The 19287-nt window shown below is 31.3% G+C and overlaps 1 protein-coding gene and 1 long non-coding RNA gene across 6 annotated transcripts in view; one reads left to right on the top strand and one right to left on the bottom strand.

The window, feature by feature from the left end:
- The window catches only part of LOC100918037 (triadin), a 193754-nt gene that overhangs the window by 136166 nt on the left and 38301 nt on the right, over positions 1-19287 (top strand). Inside the window, exons 7-9 of one of the 2 annotated variants that reach the window (XM_031964335.1) lie at positions 654-713; positions 5112-5291; positions 11168-19069. In XM_031964335.1, the coding sequence (XP_031820195.1) occupies positions 654-713; positions 5112-5291; positions 11168-11241 (314 nt within the window). In that variant the 3' untranslated portion in view covers positions 11242-19069. Of the gene's footprint in view, positions 1-653; positions 714-5111; positions 5292-11167; positions 19070-19287 lie in introns of those variants that run through there. The other variant, XM_031964334.1, reaches the window with a different exon arrangement.
- LOC116423148 overlaps positions 18984-19287 on the bottom strand; it is a 59163-nt gene continuing 58859 nt past the window's right edge. For all 4 annotated transcript variants that reach the window (XR_004233621.1, XR_004233622.1, XR_004233619.1 and 1 more), the window contains one exon: positions 18984-19069. This is a non-coding gene — a long non-coding RNA (uncharacterized LOC116423148). The remainder of the gene's footprint in view (positions 19070-19287) is intronic.

Genomic DNA, 19287 nt, shown 5'->3' on the forward strand with positions numbered 1-19287 from the left:
AGGAAATCATTGTCCTCTTCATCTACTGTGATCATGTCTTCCATATTATGCTTTCATATAAATTAATATGCAAAACTTGGGTCAGAAACATTTAAGAGTACTATATCAAATTCTACTTGTTCTCTTCCTTTATTTGTAAAGAAGAGAGAGATTCATGTTCACTCTCCACTAAAAAATAATAGCTCATGCTATTGTAAAACACATAAGGTTTCCAGAGTGTTTGTCTTACCAAGGATAACAGTTATTATCTGAGAGAGGATTCAGACCCAGGTATTCCTGACTTTATATAATACTAAATCATATAGCTACTCATTAGGAATGTTCAGTGATTAAGGCTATCCCAAGGACTATGTTCTTTAATGTGTTTGAAATCAAAGCTCTATTGATACAAACTTATGAAGGATACAATGGGAGTATTGGTAGGAAATAGATGGATTCTAATTGCAGGAGGAACAAACAATACTTTCCTATGTAGTCTGGGAAGCTAACTCAAACAATGGCTTTATGAAATTCATGGAGCAAGTCATTTGTTAACCCAAAGTATAATTTTATCTATTGTCATGTGAGAAAAAATAATTTGTTGATGTTATTTGTGCTCCTGGTGATTATTAATTTTTAAATTCAAACCCATTATCATTTCTTTTTCTTTCTAGCAAGTCACAAAGATAAACCTGAGAAAAAAGAAAAAACCGAAATGAGAACATTACCCAAAGGTAATTGTTAGTGATTCTTCCATGATTTTTATACACACACATATATACATATATACATGTATATTATATAAATATATAGTTGATATATTCAATAAGGAGATAGTATAATAATCATATTAATCAATTTATAATTCAAAGTAGGTTTTGAATATTTGATACAGATCAATGTGCATCACAATCTAAAATTCCAGACTCTTCCTTAATTCTATGCCTTTTCCCTAGTGCTTGTCTACAAATTTTCTTTTATTTAACTTCTTTGTACATAATTGTGTATAATTGTTCTTCCTCTATCCTCCTTTTAGAAAGGGAAATTCATGAGACCAGGGACTGTGTTTTACCTTAGTGTAGTGCAAGGAACATAGCAGACACTTCATAAATGATTATTGAGTAATTGATTTACATATGTCTGAAATAAAATTTACAATTGTGAATATTCTAAAAGCATACCTAAGAGCCATCAAATATGGCATTATAATGAAAATTAATAATATATTTGGAAATTAGAATTGTGCTTTTTACTTCATTTCATAACTAATTCCTAATTTTAATAGATGTATCAGGTTTCATAATTATCACAGTCACTTAATTGAGTGAATGTTGATCATAGAAAGCCAGAAAAATTTACATACTTTAAAATGAATGACTGAAAAAAACTAGGTTTATCTTCATTCTGTCTGACTGATAAATCTAGATATAAAGATAGAGATAAATAGATATTTATCAATAGATAAATGTATAAATAGATATAAAGTTAGAGATAAACAAAAAGAAAGCATTATTCCACCAATTCATGTTATAAGAATGCCTTTTCAACTACATTTATCTATAGTTATAACTATAGAAATACGTATCAATATGAGTTTTAGTTTTAAAAAAGAAAGAGAAATTCTGGATTTAAGTGAATAATTTGACCATGACTATTTAAAATTGGTACCAATTTGCTATTGAAGTAGCTTAGGGTAGAAAATATCAGCCTCTACAAGATTTAGTCAACATATAGGTAAACATTGATATGCATTCTAGAAAATGGGGTTCAAATTCTACATGTTTATGAAAACTATTTTTAAAATTAATAGTATGGTAGACTGTGTCAGTGCTTCATACCTTTACTTGTTTGGTGGCACATTTGAACCTTTCTGTATTGATTACCCTGTTCTTTCAAGTTTGGCTGATGGAATGGGTCATTAAAAAATAATTACTAAAATTTGTTAGAGAGAATGAAATGAAATATGATAAAGCTTAGTAAGGGGGCAAGTAATAGGAATGGTAGACTTGGATTCTTAATGAAATCTTAGGGTCTCAAGTGATTAAGAAATTTTTGCTTTGATGTCCTTAAATGTTCTTAATCTTTCCCAGTATTCCCTTAATTCCCCAACCCATAAAAACATACTCCAAACTCTCTACATTAAGAATCTATGGGGGTAGCTAGGTGGCACAGTGGATAAAGCACCAGCCCTGCAGTCAGGAAGACCCGAGTTCCAATCTGATCTGACACTTGTGTGACCCTGGGCAAGTCACTTCACCCTAATTGCCTCAGAAAAAGAAAAAAAAAAAGAATCTATGGTGTAAGATTTTGACCATTATGTCCTTGATAAAATAAAAATCACCATAAAAAATTTCTCCAGTAGTTTTCGCTTTCAACAAACATGATTATCAAAACTTTTTTAGGATATGTTGCAGGCTACCTTATGTCTTGACAGACAAGATGAAAGTACCTTTAGTTTGATCTAATTCTCTGAGTCAAAGTTTTACCAAACAGATAAAAAGATCCTTTGATAGCATCTGGAAGTTGCTAATCTCCCTTATTCCCCATTTTTGGTAATGAAAGTGACTGAGTAGGGAGGCAACATCCATGATTTTCTATTTCTGCAAGATACTTTTCTAGTTTTTATTATATTCTTGGACAATGATATTGCTACCTGCATACCTGAATATTAAAAGCAAAGTAGTGGTACAATTTTAATATCACCTTTATATGTATTACTAAGAGTTTACTTTTTTTTTTACCAGACATTATTTCATCTGTATAAAGTGTTTTTAGTGAAGAAATTCCTTCTAACAAGGGATCTGTACTTATTCTACAATTTAGAGAATTAGCTGCTTGAGATACTGAGAGAGGATAGGACTTTTATAGGAAAAAAATTAGCATTTGTGAGAAGCAGCACTCGAACTCAAATATTGCTTGCTTGAAGTCTTTGCTTTTGGGGAAATAAGAGGCAATAGGGGCTAACTGACTTGCCTAGGGTTACACAACTATTAAGTATCTGAGTTTGCATTGGAACTCAGGTCTTTTGACTTCAGGACCTGTGCTCTATCAACCATGTCACCTAGCTGCCTCTAACACTTACTTCTAATCCACTCTGTCATGCTGAGTCTCAATAATTTGCTGCATTAGTTTATATGTAGGCCAACCTTGTTATTACGATCTAGATTATATAGAACTTGAATGAGATTTTTAATTAGTGTTTCTTTTTCAGTGTATTTATATTTTTTCCATAAAATTATATGTGGTTCATTCCAAATTGAAATCAAAATAATATTTTGTCTATATATTATTTCAAATACTTTTGTATACATTATCATATGTCATCTCAACACTTTTATACCATGATGTCCCAGTTGGTAAGGGGCAAAAAGGAAACACAAGTCATGTTTTTTGACCTGAATCGTATGTTTTATTTATTTGATTCTGCTACCTTTACACAGTATATTGTTTTGGTAACATACTACATTGTTCTGAAACTCCCTAATGAGTAACTCTAATATCAGGATTGGAATTATGTAACAATTCCTGTTTTTTGCATTATAAATTTATTTCTTCCCAGAATGAGCTGAAAATGTTTTCATGGGATTATCTATAGTAAGTTTCAATGTTATATTATGTTGGTTAATTCTTTAAATGTATTTATTTTTGCACAAAACTATCTAATCACCTAAGTTTAATGTTAATATCACTACATTTCCAGTAGAAATCACAATAGTTGTGTGATCTAGTTCCCTTTTCAATTTCTTTAAAGTCAAATTCCTTATATGCCTTATATTACATAACACATTTTTAATTTGCCTTACTCATTTAAAATACTAGTTATGTCCCATTTACATAATTGATAATAATATTCTGAAGCATTTTGAAGGATATTTGTTGAGTAGTCCTTAATACCTCAATGCTAAAACTATTGGATTATATTTAGGCCAGTTTCTATATATGGTATGCTTATAATCTTTGTTTATAAGCATACATTCATATATACCAAGATTATATTTTTTAAAAAAACCTATGGATTGGCTGATAGGTTTTACTAGGTTTTTTTTAAAGATCAAATTATTTTTGCAAATCAGTTGAAAAAAAGAATAAAGTCTTGAACTGAGGAATAAAGAACAGAGAAACTGAAGTTTTTTTCTAGAGTTCTTTTTCAGCATACTGATATTTAGAATATCAATTATATCCCTCCTGAGTCATTTATAATCAATATTATTTTTCACTCTATATTTGTCTATTGTCTCCCTAAAATTAGAAGTGGAGATTATATATTAACCAATACAAAATCTCTTGTATTCATTTTATATTAATATTTGACATTTATTTTTCCAATGATATGTAAACAAATTTTTCCCTTTTTCTGAGTTTTGGTTTCATATTCTCTCTCCTTTAGCTGCTTCCTCCTAGAGAAGGAAAGCAATTTGATATATGTTATACATGTGCAGTCATGTAAAACATTTCTACATTAGCCAGGAAAATGCAAAGGAAAATGTAGACCAAGAACCAAAACAAACAAAATCCTCAAGAAAAATAAATTTAAATAATAAAAAGTATAGTTTGTTCTGAATTCAGATTCTATCAATGCTTTCTCTTAATGGAAGTTCTTTCTTCTTAAGTCCTTTAGAATTGTCTTGGCTTATTGTATTCCTGAGAATAGTTAAGTCATTCACAGCTGATCATTGCATAATGTTGCTGTTAATTTGTAAATGTTCTCCTGGTTTTGATCATTTCATTTGTATCAGTTCATGTAAGTTTCCCTAAGTTATTTTGAAAGCACACTGCTTACTATTTCTTATAGCACAAAGTATTCTATTGCAATAATATACCAAAACTTGTTCAGCCATCCCCCAAATGAAGGGTTTCCCCTCAATTTCTAATTCTTTGCCGCCAGAAACATAGGTTCTTTTTGCTTTTTCTTTGATTTCTTTGGGATACAGATCTAGAAATGGTGTATGTCTTTATTTTCTAAAAGACTCAGAGTATTTTTGCATGCTTTATAATACTCATCTTTCAATATATTTGTAAGAAGTAGACTTTTTAATCTTTTATTTGCTTTACCTCATTTCATTGCCCTAAAATGAAAGGGGATGTGCTGCTGTTAGGGAGAGTTGTTTAAATGACCATTTCTGTTTTTGTAGATGAGAAGAAGAGTAAAAGTTCAAAAGCTGAAGAAAAGAGTAAGAAGGAAGTAAAAAGTGGAAAAGCAGAGAAGGTGAAACAAGCTGATGCCAAAGCAAAAAAAGTGGAGAAAACACCAGCTAAACCTAAAGGCAAAGAAGAAAAAGGAACCCCAGCTGTTTCCAAAAATGAACAGAAAGGTAAACATTTCAAGGAGGAAGCATCAGAAGAGTCTGAGAGAGTAGTGGGAAAGAAACAGAGACAATGACAAAGCAAACAAAGACATATAATCAAACTTCATGCAAGAAAAATAAAGACTAATAAAAGTAAATCCCTGTGGGTCCCAAAATCACTATTTGGAAATGAAATACCTAATGATTAAAAATTTAGGCACAGCAAGATGGAAACATGATCTCACAGCTAAAGATTTATTTTATATATTCTTTCTGCATAATTGAGCTGAAAAGTATATTTATTGGTTTTATAAAAGCAAATCTTGAGCTTTTGTGATTATTATTAGATGGGTGCTTACATATGGTTGACTTCTTTTTAACCTATTGGTTCATTGGTACTATTCATGTGGATTAGATTAAGGTTATAGATAGACAAACAAAATAACCCCTATAAAATGTGCTTCCTGGAATGACTCATTAGCCAAAATCTGGAAAACACAAAATATCTGGTCATGATTATAATATATTCTAACATTTCAAGTATTATTTGTGTAAGTTGAGTTTAATGAAAAAAAAAACATAACATCTGTACATATTTATAGTTGCTTTAATTATGCAGCATCCTTCAGTAATACCATTTGTGAAATATATTATTTTATGGAAATGACATAATCTTAATAGTCAGCAAGAATTAATATAGGGATTCTTGAATTTTTGGATCCAGATTACAGTGTCTCATTTGAAGATTTCAAACTCCAGAGCTGCCTCAGTATCCTGACCTGTAAAAATTAGAATAATTACACCTGGGCTTCAGCATGGTATAATAAGGTATAGACAATGATCTTCAAAGTCAGAATATTCCATTCCTGGCTCTGATGCAACCCAGCCAATGACCATGAAAAAGCTGCTTACTCTCTCAGTTTTCCGGGCAATTTTCTATTAGTATAAGAACAGGTGCTGGGTTACATTGACAGAGAAAGTTTAATTACTGGGCATTCCATGTACTAATGGAATGGACTGACTAAAATAAAGAGAACACTTACCAATATCAAAGAGACATTAAGGTTAAATATTATTTGAATACTTATAGATGTAAATGTGTAGTTATATAATAATATTTATTTCTATGTAACATATAAAATGTAATTCATATAAAGCCTTGAGCTTCTTGGTAGAGTGGTGTTATATAAATGCAAAGAAGGAAAGTTGTTAGTAGATCTAAAAGCAGAGAAGCATTTGTTTGATTTTATCTTATTTCCTCCTCATTCCAACCTTTTCAGTATCCTCCCTATTCACTTGCTGTACAAACTCTCCATTTCCCAAATTGACAGCAGAAATTTTGGTTTTAGAGCAGGTGTTCTTACGCTGGAGTTCATAATTCATGAATTTGGGTTTTTTCAAATTATTTTGATAACTATTTCAATATAATTAATTTCCTTTGAAATCTTATATGTTTTATTTTAAGGATTTGACAGCATTCTTTGAAGGGGTCCATAAATTTCACCAGACTGTCAAATGGTCCCGAGATACAAATAAAGATAGATATGCACGTATGTGTATATGTGTGCATAGACATGAACACAAAGATATACACACATCTAGAATCTTCTTTCCTTTCATAGGCAACTTTTTCATGGTTTATTTTAAGTCATTTCAATTAAAGATTCTGGAGGCACAGGAGAAAGAAAATGATCATCTTTTTACCTGTCTTGATTGCTTGAGTTTTATTTGAACCATTTTTCTTCAGGTTTAGATAGAATAAAACAGTAAAACATAAAACTTGGAGTTAAATGTAGTTTAGGAACTAAAGTCAAAACATAATTTTTTCTGAATCTACAGATAATGATTTTAAGATTTGAAATTTTAATACAAAAGTACAAGAACAAAAATGGCCCACCTCTATCAATAATCTATACTTTTAAATATTTGATTTTTATAAGCCCTTTTTCTCATCACTGAATTGTAGACTATAAGCAAGGAAAATTTACTTGTCTGTTTCTGTCCTTGGGAATCCTAGAAGCTTTAAAAAATTAAGCTAATATAAGCTGAAAAAAAATTAGAAATAATACTTGCTATTTCTATTATTACTATTTGAGTCCTGAAATGTTTATGGATCCACATGTAGAACACATAGAAAATAGAATGAGTGAACTATTGAAGAGTACCTACTATGTTATAGTAGAAAATAGCCAAGTGCTCTTGAAGCTATTTTCTACTTAGCTGATATTTTCATGGAAGAACATTTTGTCAGTTTTCTAAAAGTTTAAAGCCTTTAGTCTTTCTAAAAGGCTTTGGAATTGATATATGGGAAAATCCTTCACAATGAAAAATAATAGGAAAAGAGCAGGAAAAAATATTAGAAAATATAGGAACTTTTATCCATACAAAATTTGGACAGTTTTGCTTCTTGGACTACACATATAGTAAATGAAATTTGTATTCCAGAATGTATAACAAGTAACTCCAACTTTGTCATAATTTTTAAAAATATAAACCTTTGAAATTCAGTAAAATGTATTTGGAGCCTCTGTATTTGGACACCTTTAATCTAAAAAATATATATAAGATATCCAGAACTCTTGAAAATTATACTTCATTTTTACATATATCTTTGAGGACAGATTGACAATATAGAGAGGGCCAATGATTCTCTACTAGGAAGAGCTATCCTAAAGTGAAGCTGACTGCTGTCTGCTTACTTATCTTGCCTAGAATGACCTTTTCTTGGCTTCCATAAACCTGGGCATGCAGCCAAGCAGCAGCTGAGTGCTGTCTATCACTATACCCTAAGAATCTAAATGGGAGAAATGAAAAACAAGAGTTCTTTCTTTTCTGAGATAGAAATCATTTGGACAATGGGAAAAAAGGAAATCCAAAAATGATGACTAAATAAAAAATTATATAGGTATATATGTGTATTTATTGCATGCATGTATATACACCTATATATACAAATATATACATCATACACATATAAATATACATTGAATACAAAATTATATCTATCTGCATGTAACATATATAAGCAGACATGACATGATACTATATAGGAACATATTTATGTATGAAGTTGAAATATATCTTCAAGAAACTGAACCATAAATCTGATCAGATCATCTCTTGTGAGAAAAAAATTCCTTATTATAATTTTGTTTGTGCAATTTAGTTTTTATTTATTTCCCTCTACCTCTTCTTTAGTCTGGACTCCTTTCCTTCTAGCTCCAGGAAAGAGACAAGACATGTTTCATAGATTTTTCTCTACTCCCTCTGAGCTAAACATAGAGTTTCATGACCAAGTCTCTTTTCCAATGAGTTACTGATCTACTTCTATCCACAGAGATAGTGGCTTTCACAAAATGAAATCATGGGTCAGGACTAAAACAAAGAAACCAACAATTTAACAAAGGTATATTGGAACCTAAGTAAATTAACAGTGTAAAGCTATCCATTAAAAACAACCCTTACAAATGTGTAGGAGTAGAAAGCCCAGTTTTGAAATCGAAAATGTACATAGAGTTTAGTCTTTTTCAAGCTGAGATGCTTAATTATTATTATCATCATATTTAAAATTCATATGTGTGAGTCAGGTTACCAAATATTAGTAGCTTTTCTCATGCTCAGAGTTCTACTCATTAAATTTGTTTCTCACCTTAGAAGGGAAAATTCTGGCATAAACTTTCACAAAAAGACCTAGAATAGAACCATGGAAACACTGGCTCTTCTAATGTTAAAACTGAAATTCATACAAATGATTCATGGAAGATTTTTTTTTTGTTTTACAAACATAAATCTGGACTACTGACAATAATATCAGCCTCTGTTCTGTTTCATATTTAAAATTTATCTCCTCATAGCAAAGTGATTTATTTATTTATATGTGTTAGTAAGATTGTATGCTATACAAAATACACTTTCCTAAATGACCCCTACCCAACCACATCTGGGAGTCTGTAGGATGCTAGAACTAACCAAAGTTGAAAAAGGAATTAAAGATCATCCTATCCAATTTCTTCACTTTACACATAAAGTGACTGAGGTCAAAAAGGGTCAAAACTTTGAGTTATTTATTCAAACACCTGATAAGGATTCTGTAAGGGAGATGGAATGGTGTTGAAGATAGAACAGTGACCAAATTTCTGCTCTCAGAAATTTATTAGTTGACTCTGGGGGCGTCATTTAATTTATTTTCCTCAGTTCTGCATCTGTGAAATTAGGACATACCAGAGAAGGAAAAGGCAAACCACTTTGCCAAGAAAATCCTATACAAAGTCCATGGATTCATGTTGGGTTGGACAAAACTGAATGACTGAACAACAACAACAAATGGGAATGGACTATCTACTGCAACTTGCACAGCTAGACTTATCCATAAACCATAATGCCACTCCTTTTTTAAAGGATAAATCTATCCTATGTCTTCTTATTTATCACATGACTTCCTGGCCATAGGAGTTATTTCACAAGAGTTAAATAGGCAAGGATGGAGACCTGATCATCAGCATTTCTCTATGATTTCAATGTCAAAACAAGTGAATCAAAATTAAACTCTTGGACCACCCAATCATTAGTTGTATTTAAATAAAGAGTAATAATTAAAAGGATTTGCTTTTAAATAATCAATTAAACTACTTTAACAATTGAAATATGTACATATATAAGTGTACTTATAATTTTTTTCTCTTGAGATACTGAAAAGGAATAGAATAATTAAAAGGTTTTTTTCCTCCAAATATTATGAACTTAATTTGAATTCCTAATTATCTGAATTTGTATTCACATAACTTCTGATTTAACGTATTAAAATGTTATTTATAAGATAATTATTTTATGCATAATTAATAATTCTAGTCATAGAGCAGTTTTTGAATGTAGGGTCAATTGATTCCTGCTTTACAAATGTCAAATTGGTAAACAATTTTGAAAGATGTCTATAAAATTAATATCAAATAATTCCCCAAATTTTTGCTCAATTGAGATTTAGGTTGAACTACCTGAGGGAAAACAAATGTTTTATTGTGAAACAAATCAGTCAATAATAATTGAGAAGAGAATATAGTAATCATTGATTTGTCAGCACCTTAGTCTATGACACACACAATTATCAAATCATACATATATATATATATATATATATATATATATATATACAGACATAGTTTTGTCTGTACACACACACATGTGTATACATAATGCATATATATATATATATATATATATATATATATTCATATGTAGCGCTAAATCACTATGTATTACCAAACTAATATTGCTATACTATTTCTATATTTACATTCTTCACCGGTAATAAATCAGATCAATCATAAGATGATTCAGTTTGATTTAACTCACCCAACCACTCTAAAGCTTGGTTCTTTAGGAATGAAGAACACAATTCTCATCCACAATACAAATATTTTTTCATACAAAGTATTGTTGGTAAATTCTCAGTAGATTATTTTTCTCTGATTGCTCTCTAGATGCATTTGGGGAAAGAAGAGGAAGCCAAACAGTAAAGTTTAGAAATATTTGCCTCTGGTAGATTCTGTGATGGTTTATCTCTAGTTTATAAAAGGACACTGAGGATTTGTGCAGGAATATAATGACTTTCTCATCAATGCAGCTAAATAATAGGTGAATCTCAAGTAAAATGAATCTCAGAGTAAAAGTCCTTAAATGAGTTTATCCCAACTCTCAAGTCTATTACTGCTAATGGAATATTGTGTTAACATATTTTCCTTTATATGGTATGTATGTATAAATGCAAATGATTTCCTGAAAAAAAGAAGTTGAAAAACTCAAAATCATGGTTGTTGGTTTTCACTTAGACTGCTTCTTCCCTGAAGAGCAAAAAACAAGGTTGTTAAACTTTCTTCATTGCTCTTTTTTTCTTTCCACTCTGTTAGATCAGTTTGCATTCTGTCGTTATATGATTGACATGTTTGCCCAAGGGGATTTAAAACCAGGTACTCCAAACTGATTTTTGCACTTTTCTGTTTTAATAATCTTTATTTCTGAGATTTTCTGCTTCTCTGTGGACTAATATGTTTCTTTTTTGTGGTGGTTGTTTTTGTTGTTGTGGAAAATGAAACAAATGAAACAGAAATAGTCATTATTGCATGGGTTATTGCAAGCTGAAGTAATTGAAAGCTACAAATGCTAATATCTTTACTAATCTCTTGAAATGAAACAAAGATTCATCTTAACATGTCAGTAGAAGCAAGCAAGTAAACAACTCTTGGGACAAGTCACCTTATTTTTAATACTGAGGAAAGTTATATTTTAGATCTCACTGGATGATAGACCCTTTCCTTTCATTTTAACTGTCACATGTGCCTGATAGAAGAATTCTGATAACTTCTCTTGACAATCTATATGTGCTCTAACAAATAATGGTGAAGTGAATAGTGATAGTTCTTTTCATTAAAAGTTAATTTAACTCACATCTCACTTAAAAAGCACCAATAGAGAGCTATTTTAACATCTATTAAATTGATTACTATGCTACATATATTTTAGAGCTATATCTTTTAGCAATAAATTATCATTACTGATATTTATTGATTACTGAATAATTTTTGATTTGGTAATATATTTTCAAATATAGTAAAACATGACTTTCAACACCACATGTTTAAAAATATAAATAAAGCTTTTGAGAGTTTTCCAAAATAATTTGATTAATGATTCTTGCTATTAAAAAAAAAATCTAAGCTAGAAAACATTATGTTTTCCTCAACTAGACTTTAGAGAAAATTAAGTTCTGATGCTTTAGCTATCTCAAAACTTGTCTAATGCAATGACTCATTTTCCAAGGTTTTTGAGTAATCAAGGCCTTGTCATACTAAAGTATCATTTTACATATTAGAAGGACAGAACTCTTAATGATATGAAAAATTTTCTGGTGAGGCAATTGAAGATCTAAGTTCATATCCAGCTCTGAAATCCTGTGCAAGTCACAACTCTAGATTATCTCATCTTTAAAAGAGCTAATAATAATTCCTATCTTGTAGAGTTGTTCTGAAGATCAAATGAATTAACATCAATAACACAGCACCTTGCAAATCTAAAGGTGTTATATATTATACATATGCTATTTATTATTATTATTATTATTTAGTAATTATGTGAAGACTGGTGAAAATAAATAGTTTTAATTAATGTGATTAGTATTCACAAATCAAACAGGGAACACTTTAGTCAATCTGCTATACAATTACTTTTATATCTGACTATCTTTTTCTTGAAGGAAGACATAAAAACTTAGTCCCACTTCTCTCACATCCCATTTTACCAAAGATTCTGTGCCATGGTCCCCTTTAGCAGGCTGGTGGAAGCTAGAACCATCTTTTCAGAAGGTTTTTAAATGCATAAAATAAAATAGAATTGCAAAAGAAAACAGTTATACTGTTTAGATACATAAAAAAATGTATCTAAAGAGAGCTAGGTATCTGAACTTTGGGCTTGGGATCAGGAAGACTCACCTTCATGAGTTCAAACTGGGCCTTAGAAACTTGTGACTTATGTTATCCTGGGCAAGTAACTTAATTCTGTTTGCCACAATTTCCTTATTTACAAAATGAATAAGAGGAAGAGGTGGCAAACCATCCAGAATCTTTGCCAAGGAAACACTAAATGTGATTATAAAGAGTTGGACATGACTAAAAAACAATTGAACAAAAATATGGGTGTATATATATATATGTTTATTATTATTATTGCTATTTTTACATATGTATATTTAAAATCCATAGACTTCATGTTTTAAGGCATAGATCTAATTTATAGATGGTGACTATATTATTTACTTCATATGAACAGCTATTTGTTTGCAATATGTGTGTGAATAGCATATATTGTATTGGCAAAGAGAAATGATGATTAGCATGAATTAACAAATGACTAATGTGTATCATTAATTCTGTTATCTATGTATTTCATTAAATTTTTTTCTGCATCATCTACAAAACATGATAATCATGTTATTTGCCAAGCTAATACTAGTTAAGGAATTTGTCATAAAATTATGAATCACCAAATTAAATGTGAGGCACTAAAATTCACTTGTACTTCATTAAAAATTGGATAGGGATAGTTAGGGTGTTAATATTCATAGGACACTTCTTTCTGGCAATATTATAGTAGAGAAAGATCTAAACAAGACGCACCAATCTATGTTAATTAATAGGAGGCTATTATTATTAATATATACATATAATACTTTTTTGTGCAAAATGATGATCACTTGGATATAGTGATGACACAATAGTGATATTTGACTCAATATGTCTTAGTGATTTGATATTTGAAAAGGAGATACTCTATCAGTTAACAATGATGAAAGGTACAGACCTGGGCCTGTGATTTTCATTTACATGGCTTTATTAATGACTCACGTCATTAAACATCTGACCTTCACCTCAGTTTTCTGTTTCCCTTCCTCTTTCTATTCTATATTAACTATTTAGAAAATCTCCTCCATATGTTCTCAGTGCTAGAACTTCTTGAGTAAATCAAATGACAAATACTGAGTATAATTGGAGGTCCTGACCCTATTGTACATATGATGAGGATACCATGACAGTATAGAGGTGGCAAGAAGACAGGTGTGGCTAAAAGGAGCCCAGATCAAAAATTGAGACAAGAAGTATCTGGTAGATTTAGAGCAATCATAGTATTACTCTTGGGAGAGACCTAAGAAGCCATCTGTGAGTTCCTCATTTTGCAAATGAGATAACTAATGTCTTGAAATATTAGGGTTCATGCCATAGGTCTAATAGGTGAGAAATTTGGTATAAGGAAAAATTATCTATCAATGGCAGCTGTCCCCAAATGGAATCATTAGCCTTGAGAGTAAGTTTTCTAGTACTCAGAGGAGTAGGTAGGGAGTTTTCAAGCAGAGACTGGCTAAACCACTGGAAAGAAATGGTAGGCTTCCTGGTTCCAGTGGAATTTAGGCTAAAGGACTCATGAACTCCTCTTCAGTTCTTATTATCTATATTTATTTATGGCTATGAATTTTTATTTTGCATTTATGAATTTTTTGTTTATGTGATTTCTAAATGATTGTTAGCTTTTTCAGTTTCTTTTCTTCCCCACTCCTCTATTTTTCTTCTCATTTTTTTTCCTTTATGACTTGGAATGATTTGAAAGTTTATGATTTACAGTTATGTCTAAGTTAGTGAACATATAAATTGTTCCCTGAATTCTAGTGCAATTTTAAGTTATAAGAGCTGAAAACCACACTAAGAATTTTGGGACAATGTATATTTAGGATTTTTAACTTTTTAACTCTGTCCTGGATAAAATTCTGACTATGTTTAACAATTATATAAAGGAAGAGATTGGGGCCAGGGGAAGACTTTTCATCAAAGTTTATTGCTCTGCTTGAAGTTCAGTGTTTACAAAACATTTGTGTTTCCATCTGTTTTGTTTGGGATTAGTTGAGCACCTGTTGTTGTTTAGCTAGAACTCATTATTAATTATTTATAATAGTTCTTTTTTTAACTAAAATTGAGACACTTTCTCTCTGGAGTGCAGTATTTACTTTGGAAGATATTTTCACATCAGCAGCAGTAACCCAAATCATTATTTAAATCATGAATATACAGCATTAGTGAAATGTGCCAAATGTTAGGATCTAAGACGGTCTTGATGTAGCATACTGCTATTTACTTACACTTGTTTGATGTTTGATGGAATTAAGAATGCATTGACTATTTCAGATATTAAGGTAATTCTCCCAAATTTAGCCTATAGACATTATATAATAATCAGTCAATCAAAAAGTAATGATTAAGTGCCTAATATGGGTAAAGCGGTGTGCTAAATGCTGAAGATAAAAAGGAAAAATAATGAAATATTACTTGTCTTCAGGAATTGCACATTCTATCAAAATGAAGTCAGGGGACTTTAGTTCAAATCCCAACTCTGACATTTGCTATCTATGTGACCTTAGGCAAGTTTTTAACTTCCTAGGCTTTAGTTTCCTGATATATAGAGTAAAATTAGACTGATGAATGTTATCACTTCTAGTTCTAGATCTAGATCTATGATGGGGTGTAATGACATTCAGGAAGTACTGGCACCTTGCTGAGTCTTTTTCAGGGTTACCCATCCACATTTGCTATTTACCCTATCACTTAATTTGTCAATCAAAGAAACTGTAGCATGTGCAATGACTGCACATAAGTAAAGCTGTCTCTGCCGGTAGGCTGAAGCAGGTTGAAGATAATCAACAAGATTCAAACTCCTCAGTAAACTAAGGGGAAACATAATTGGTGGATGAGAACATGTTCCAGTGACAATAAGGTGGCTGATGCAGGCACTGGAGTACCTGGAGGTTGGTAAGACCAAGAGATCCCAAGGTCATTCACTATATCCTAGGCCATCACTAATTATTTTGATTTTTTTTGTGTACTCTGCCTGATTTAAATCCAATTAAGTAAAAAAAAAAATGTTATCCCATGATGTCAATAGCCCTCTTCAAAATGAAGGACAAACAACAATTATTTATCTATGATCCATAATTATATCATCTAAGATTTCCATACACTACAATCAACAATTATTATGAAATATGTCTGAATTAATATGAAATTGTGGTTCTCCATGATATGTATACACAATCCTAAGAGTGAAGATTCAGATGTATAATTTCAAGATCTGCTTTAATGTACGGTCAATTGCAAACTTCAGGACCATGATTTAATCAAAATTCTATAATCAGAAGGGAACTTAAAGATGATATAGCACTATCCCTATGTCATATAGATGGGAAAAATTGATGCTTACATATGTTAAGTGATTTACTTAAGATTGTTTATGTAGAAAATATTAGAGGTGACATTCAAACCCAAGTCCTTTGACTACAAACTAATATTCTTTCAACTATACAAGTTTTCTCATTTAGTGACAGCAAAAACATAACTGGAACCTAGATTTTCTGAATACTATTTCAGTATCTTTTCCAGAACACATATTTAATCTTATTCCTGATTAAAATGTGTCATTTTTACTGCACACCTATTTAAAGTATGTTATTTATCAAAATCTTTAAGCTATAAATTACATGTGAAGACATGTATGATATTAAGTAGACTGACTCTATATAAAGTTAAGAACTGCTATTTGGATATTCATATCTTCTTATTTGCATGGTATAATGTATGGGTCATTATTCTTCATAAACTTGCCCAAAAGACCTGAAAAGGCATTATACTTTCCAAAGTGAGAGTGTCTAATACAGACCAATGGTCTCCAAACTTTTGACTATTAAAAAAAAATTAACAAACAGAATGTGTATATATATATATACATATATATATATATATCATGTATATATAGTCATTTATAATTTATATTATAGACCATGCTACTAATAATTTTGCACATTGTAAAAGAAAGAGTGTTTATTAAGCTTGTACTATATGGGTGACACTATGCTAAATTGTTTATTAATGTGTTCTCATTTGGTCTTCATAACAACCCTACAAGATAAGTGCTATTATTATCATTATTTTGCAGTTGAGAAAACTGACAAAATAGGAGTAAAGCTCAGGCTCACATAATGAAATATCTGAGGCTGGATTTTAACTCAGGTCTCCCCAGTTCCAGGCCTAGAAATCTATCCACTGGAACACCTAGTTGCTTTAAATTTAAAGAAATATCCAAATTGATTAAAATGATGTAATAACTGTTCCTGAAGTCAATAGGAAGTCAGTGGAAGTTGTTAAGAAAAATAATATGGCTAGACCTGAATTTTATCAAAATTGTTTGCCAGCTGAATGAAGGATGGATTAAAGAGAAATTTTCGACAGGAAAACCAATTAGGAAGAAAAAGCTATGTAAGACATGAGCGCTGCTATAAATTGAGCACTGGTAAGAGGAGACATGATAAGTGGGAGAAAGTGAATGAATTACTATGTCAGAGCTATAATAAAATGTCTCGCAGAATGGGTGAGAGTCATATGGGAAATTGCATGAATGGGGAGGGAGACCCTTGATGGCAGACATAGTAGCAGATAAGTTAGAATGTGTAGGAGAGAAGGTAAACAGGTGAGTAAATGAGGGGAAATAGATGTTTAGAGAAATGGCCACAAGTAATTAGATAGTTATACCTAAACTTGTAGGTCCTAAATCATAATCTGGGAAGAAGAATGCACATAAGTACAAAAGCTGATGGCAAATGAAAAATGAAATTATGATTCTTGAGGACCCTGTGTCTTCAGAATAGATCAGAGTTTAGAGAGCATCTTATCAATACTGTCTAGCTTTAAACTGCTTTTCTCAATCTCTACAGTAAGTAAGAGGAAATAGAATTGTAAGTTTCATTTGAAAAAATTAGAAGGGAAGAGAAAAATTCATTTTACATAATATATCAGTAAAACTTAATTATGATATTTCTTGATATGATAGTCTTAACAATCATATCCCACCCAATAATAACAATGACTAATATTTTATCTCTCTGAGATATCCAAAAGTGAAATAGGCAGCCTTGGGAAATAATTTTTTCCCAATTAAGTTTCCTCTAGCAAATGTTGGATGAGCATTTCTAAGTTGTGTTAATCAGGGCTTCCTTTTTGGTTATGGTTTGGACTAGATAGCTCTGGAGAGTCTTGTCATTCCTAAAACTGACCCATGACTAGAGGAATTATCATTTGGTATTATTTTCATGGATCTGTCCAATTTCTCTTCCTCTTCTCCCTCTGATGTTCAACAGGTTTTCCTTATGGGATAGCTGCTCAGACACTTACATTCTTATATCTACATTCTTTTTTTTTTTTTTGGAAATTTATATATTTTCTAATTTGCAAGTTTTAAGTTCTTTCTGATCAGGTTCCCCATGGACCTAAGGTGGGGGCTTAGGACTCAGTGAAGGAGAATCATCTGTTTTAGATAGGATCTAGGCACTTGCTTAGTTGGACTTATGGACAAAATTGAGTTGGTAAAAGAATAGACACAGTTATGAATAAGAACAATCACTTGCTCACAGAACAGGACAAACATACTTTAGGCATGGCGATATATTTAGATGTCAGATACAAGGGCCTAGCTATGGTGTATTTAGATGATTGACTTTGACATTGAGTACACCTTCAGCTGCACAGCTGTCACAAACCAAGTTCAACCTAAGTTCACATTTCTCTTGGATAATTTTTTTTACCCCCAAATCAACTATTGCATGGCTTCCATTTTATCCAAGCCAAGATTTGATGTCAAGGCAATTTAACACACTTGGTGTGTCATTTATGACCTTAAAATTGACGGTACTCTCCTGACAAAAATGTCCTTTGACTTTAATAAGGTATTCTCTAGCAGTCGCATTGCCATTTCTAGGGATTTTAATTTCCTGGCTGGAAAGGGCCTGCAGGGGAAAAGTTAGCTTTCTCGTTTTATTATGACCCTTTTCATGAACTTTAGTGTTACTTAACTACCTTTTGGTAGGATCCTGCCGAGAAGATGTCAAACATAATTGTGTTATGGTCCCTGTTATTTAATGGCTTAATCAAATTCATTTCCAGAGTTAACTGTAGTATATTAGAAAAGGCAAAATCAAACATAGCCTTGCCCCTTGCTCTCTCCCAGAAAACTCTATCAAAAGAAGTGGATGCTGAAGATAGACAGATATTAGCAAATAAGCCAGGCCCCAATAGGCACTTGAATGTTCCACTGAGTTTATATTCAGGTCTTGAAAGATCTTGAAGGTTTCAAGTCTTGAAAGGTCTTGAAGGTTTTCCTCTGTCTTGTGTCAGGTATGCATCCACATTTTTTTCAGGTGGCTATGTAATTTGGCAGATTCACAACTGAAATAAAAATCATAATGCTTTAAAACATTCAATCTTCTTAATTATAAGTTAAGCCTTGATAACACCTTTTGATAAAAGCCATCAAATCTAATCTCATTTTATAAGTGACAAAACTGCTCTTATAGTCATTAAATGACTTGGTTGGGGGTCACACAGGTAGTGTCAGAAGTAGTTTGGAACCTAGAACTTCCTGACTCCCAAATCCACCCTTCTAT

The sequence above is a fragment of the Sarcophilus harrisii genome, chromosome 4 (assembly GCF_902635505.1).
Source record: "Sarcophilus harrisii chromosome 4, mSarHar1.11, whole genome shotgun sequence".
Classification (NCBI taxonomy): domain Eukaryota; kingdom Metazoa; phylum Chordata; class Mammalia; order Dasyuromorphia; family Dasyuridae; genus Sarcophilus; species Sarcophilus harrisii.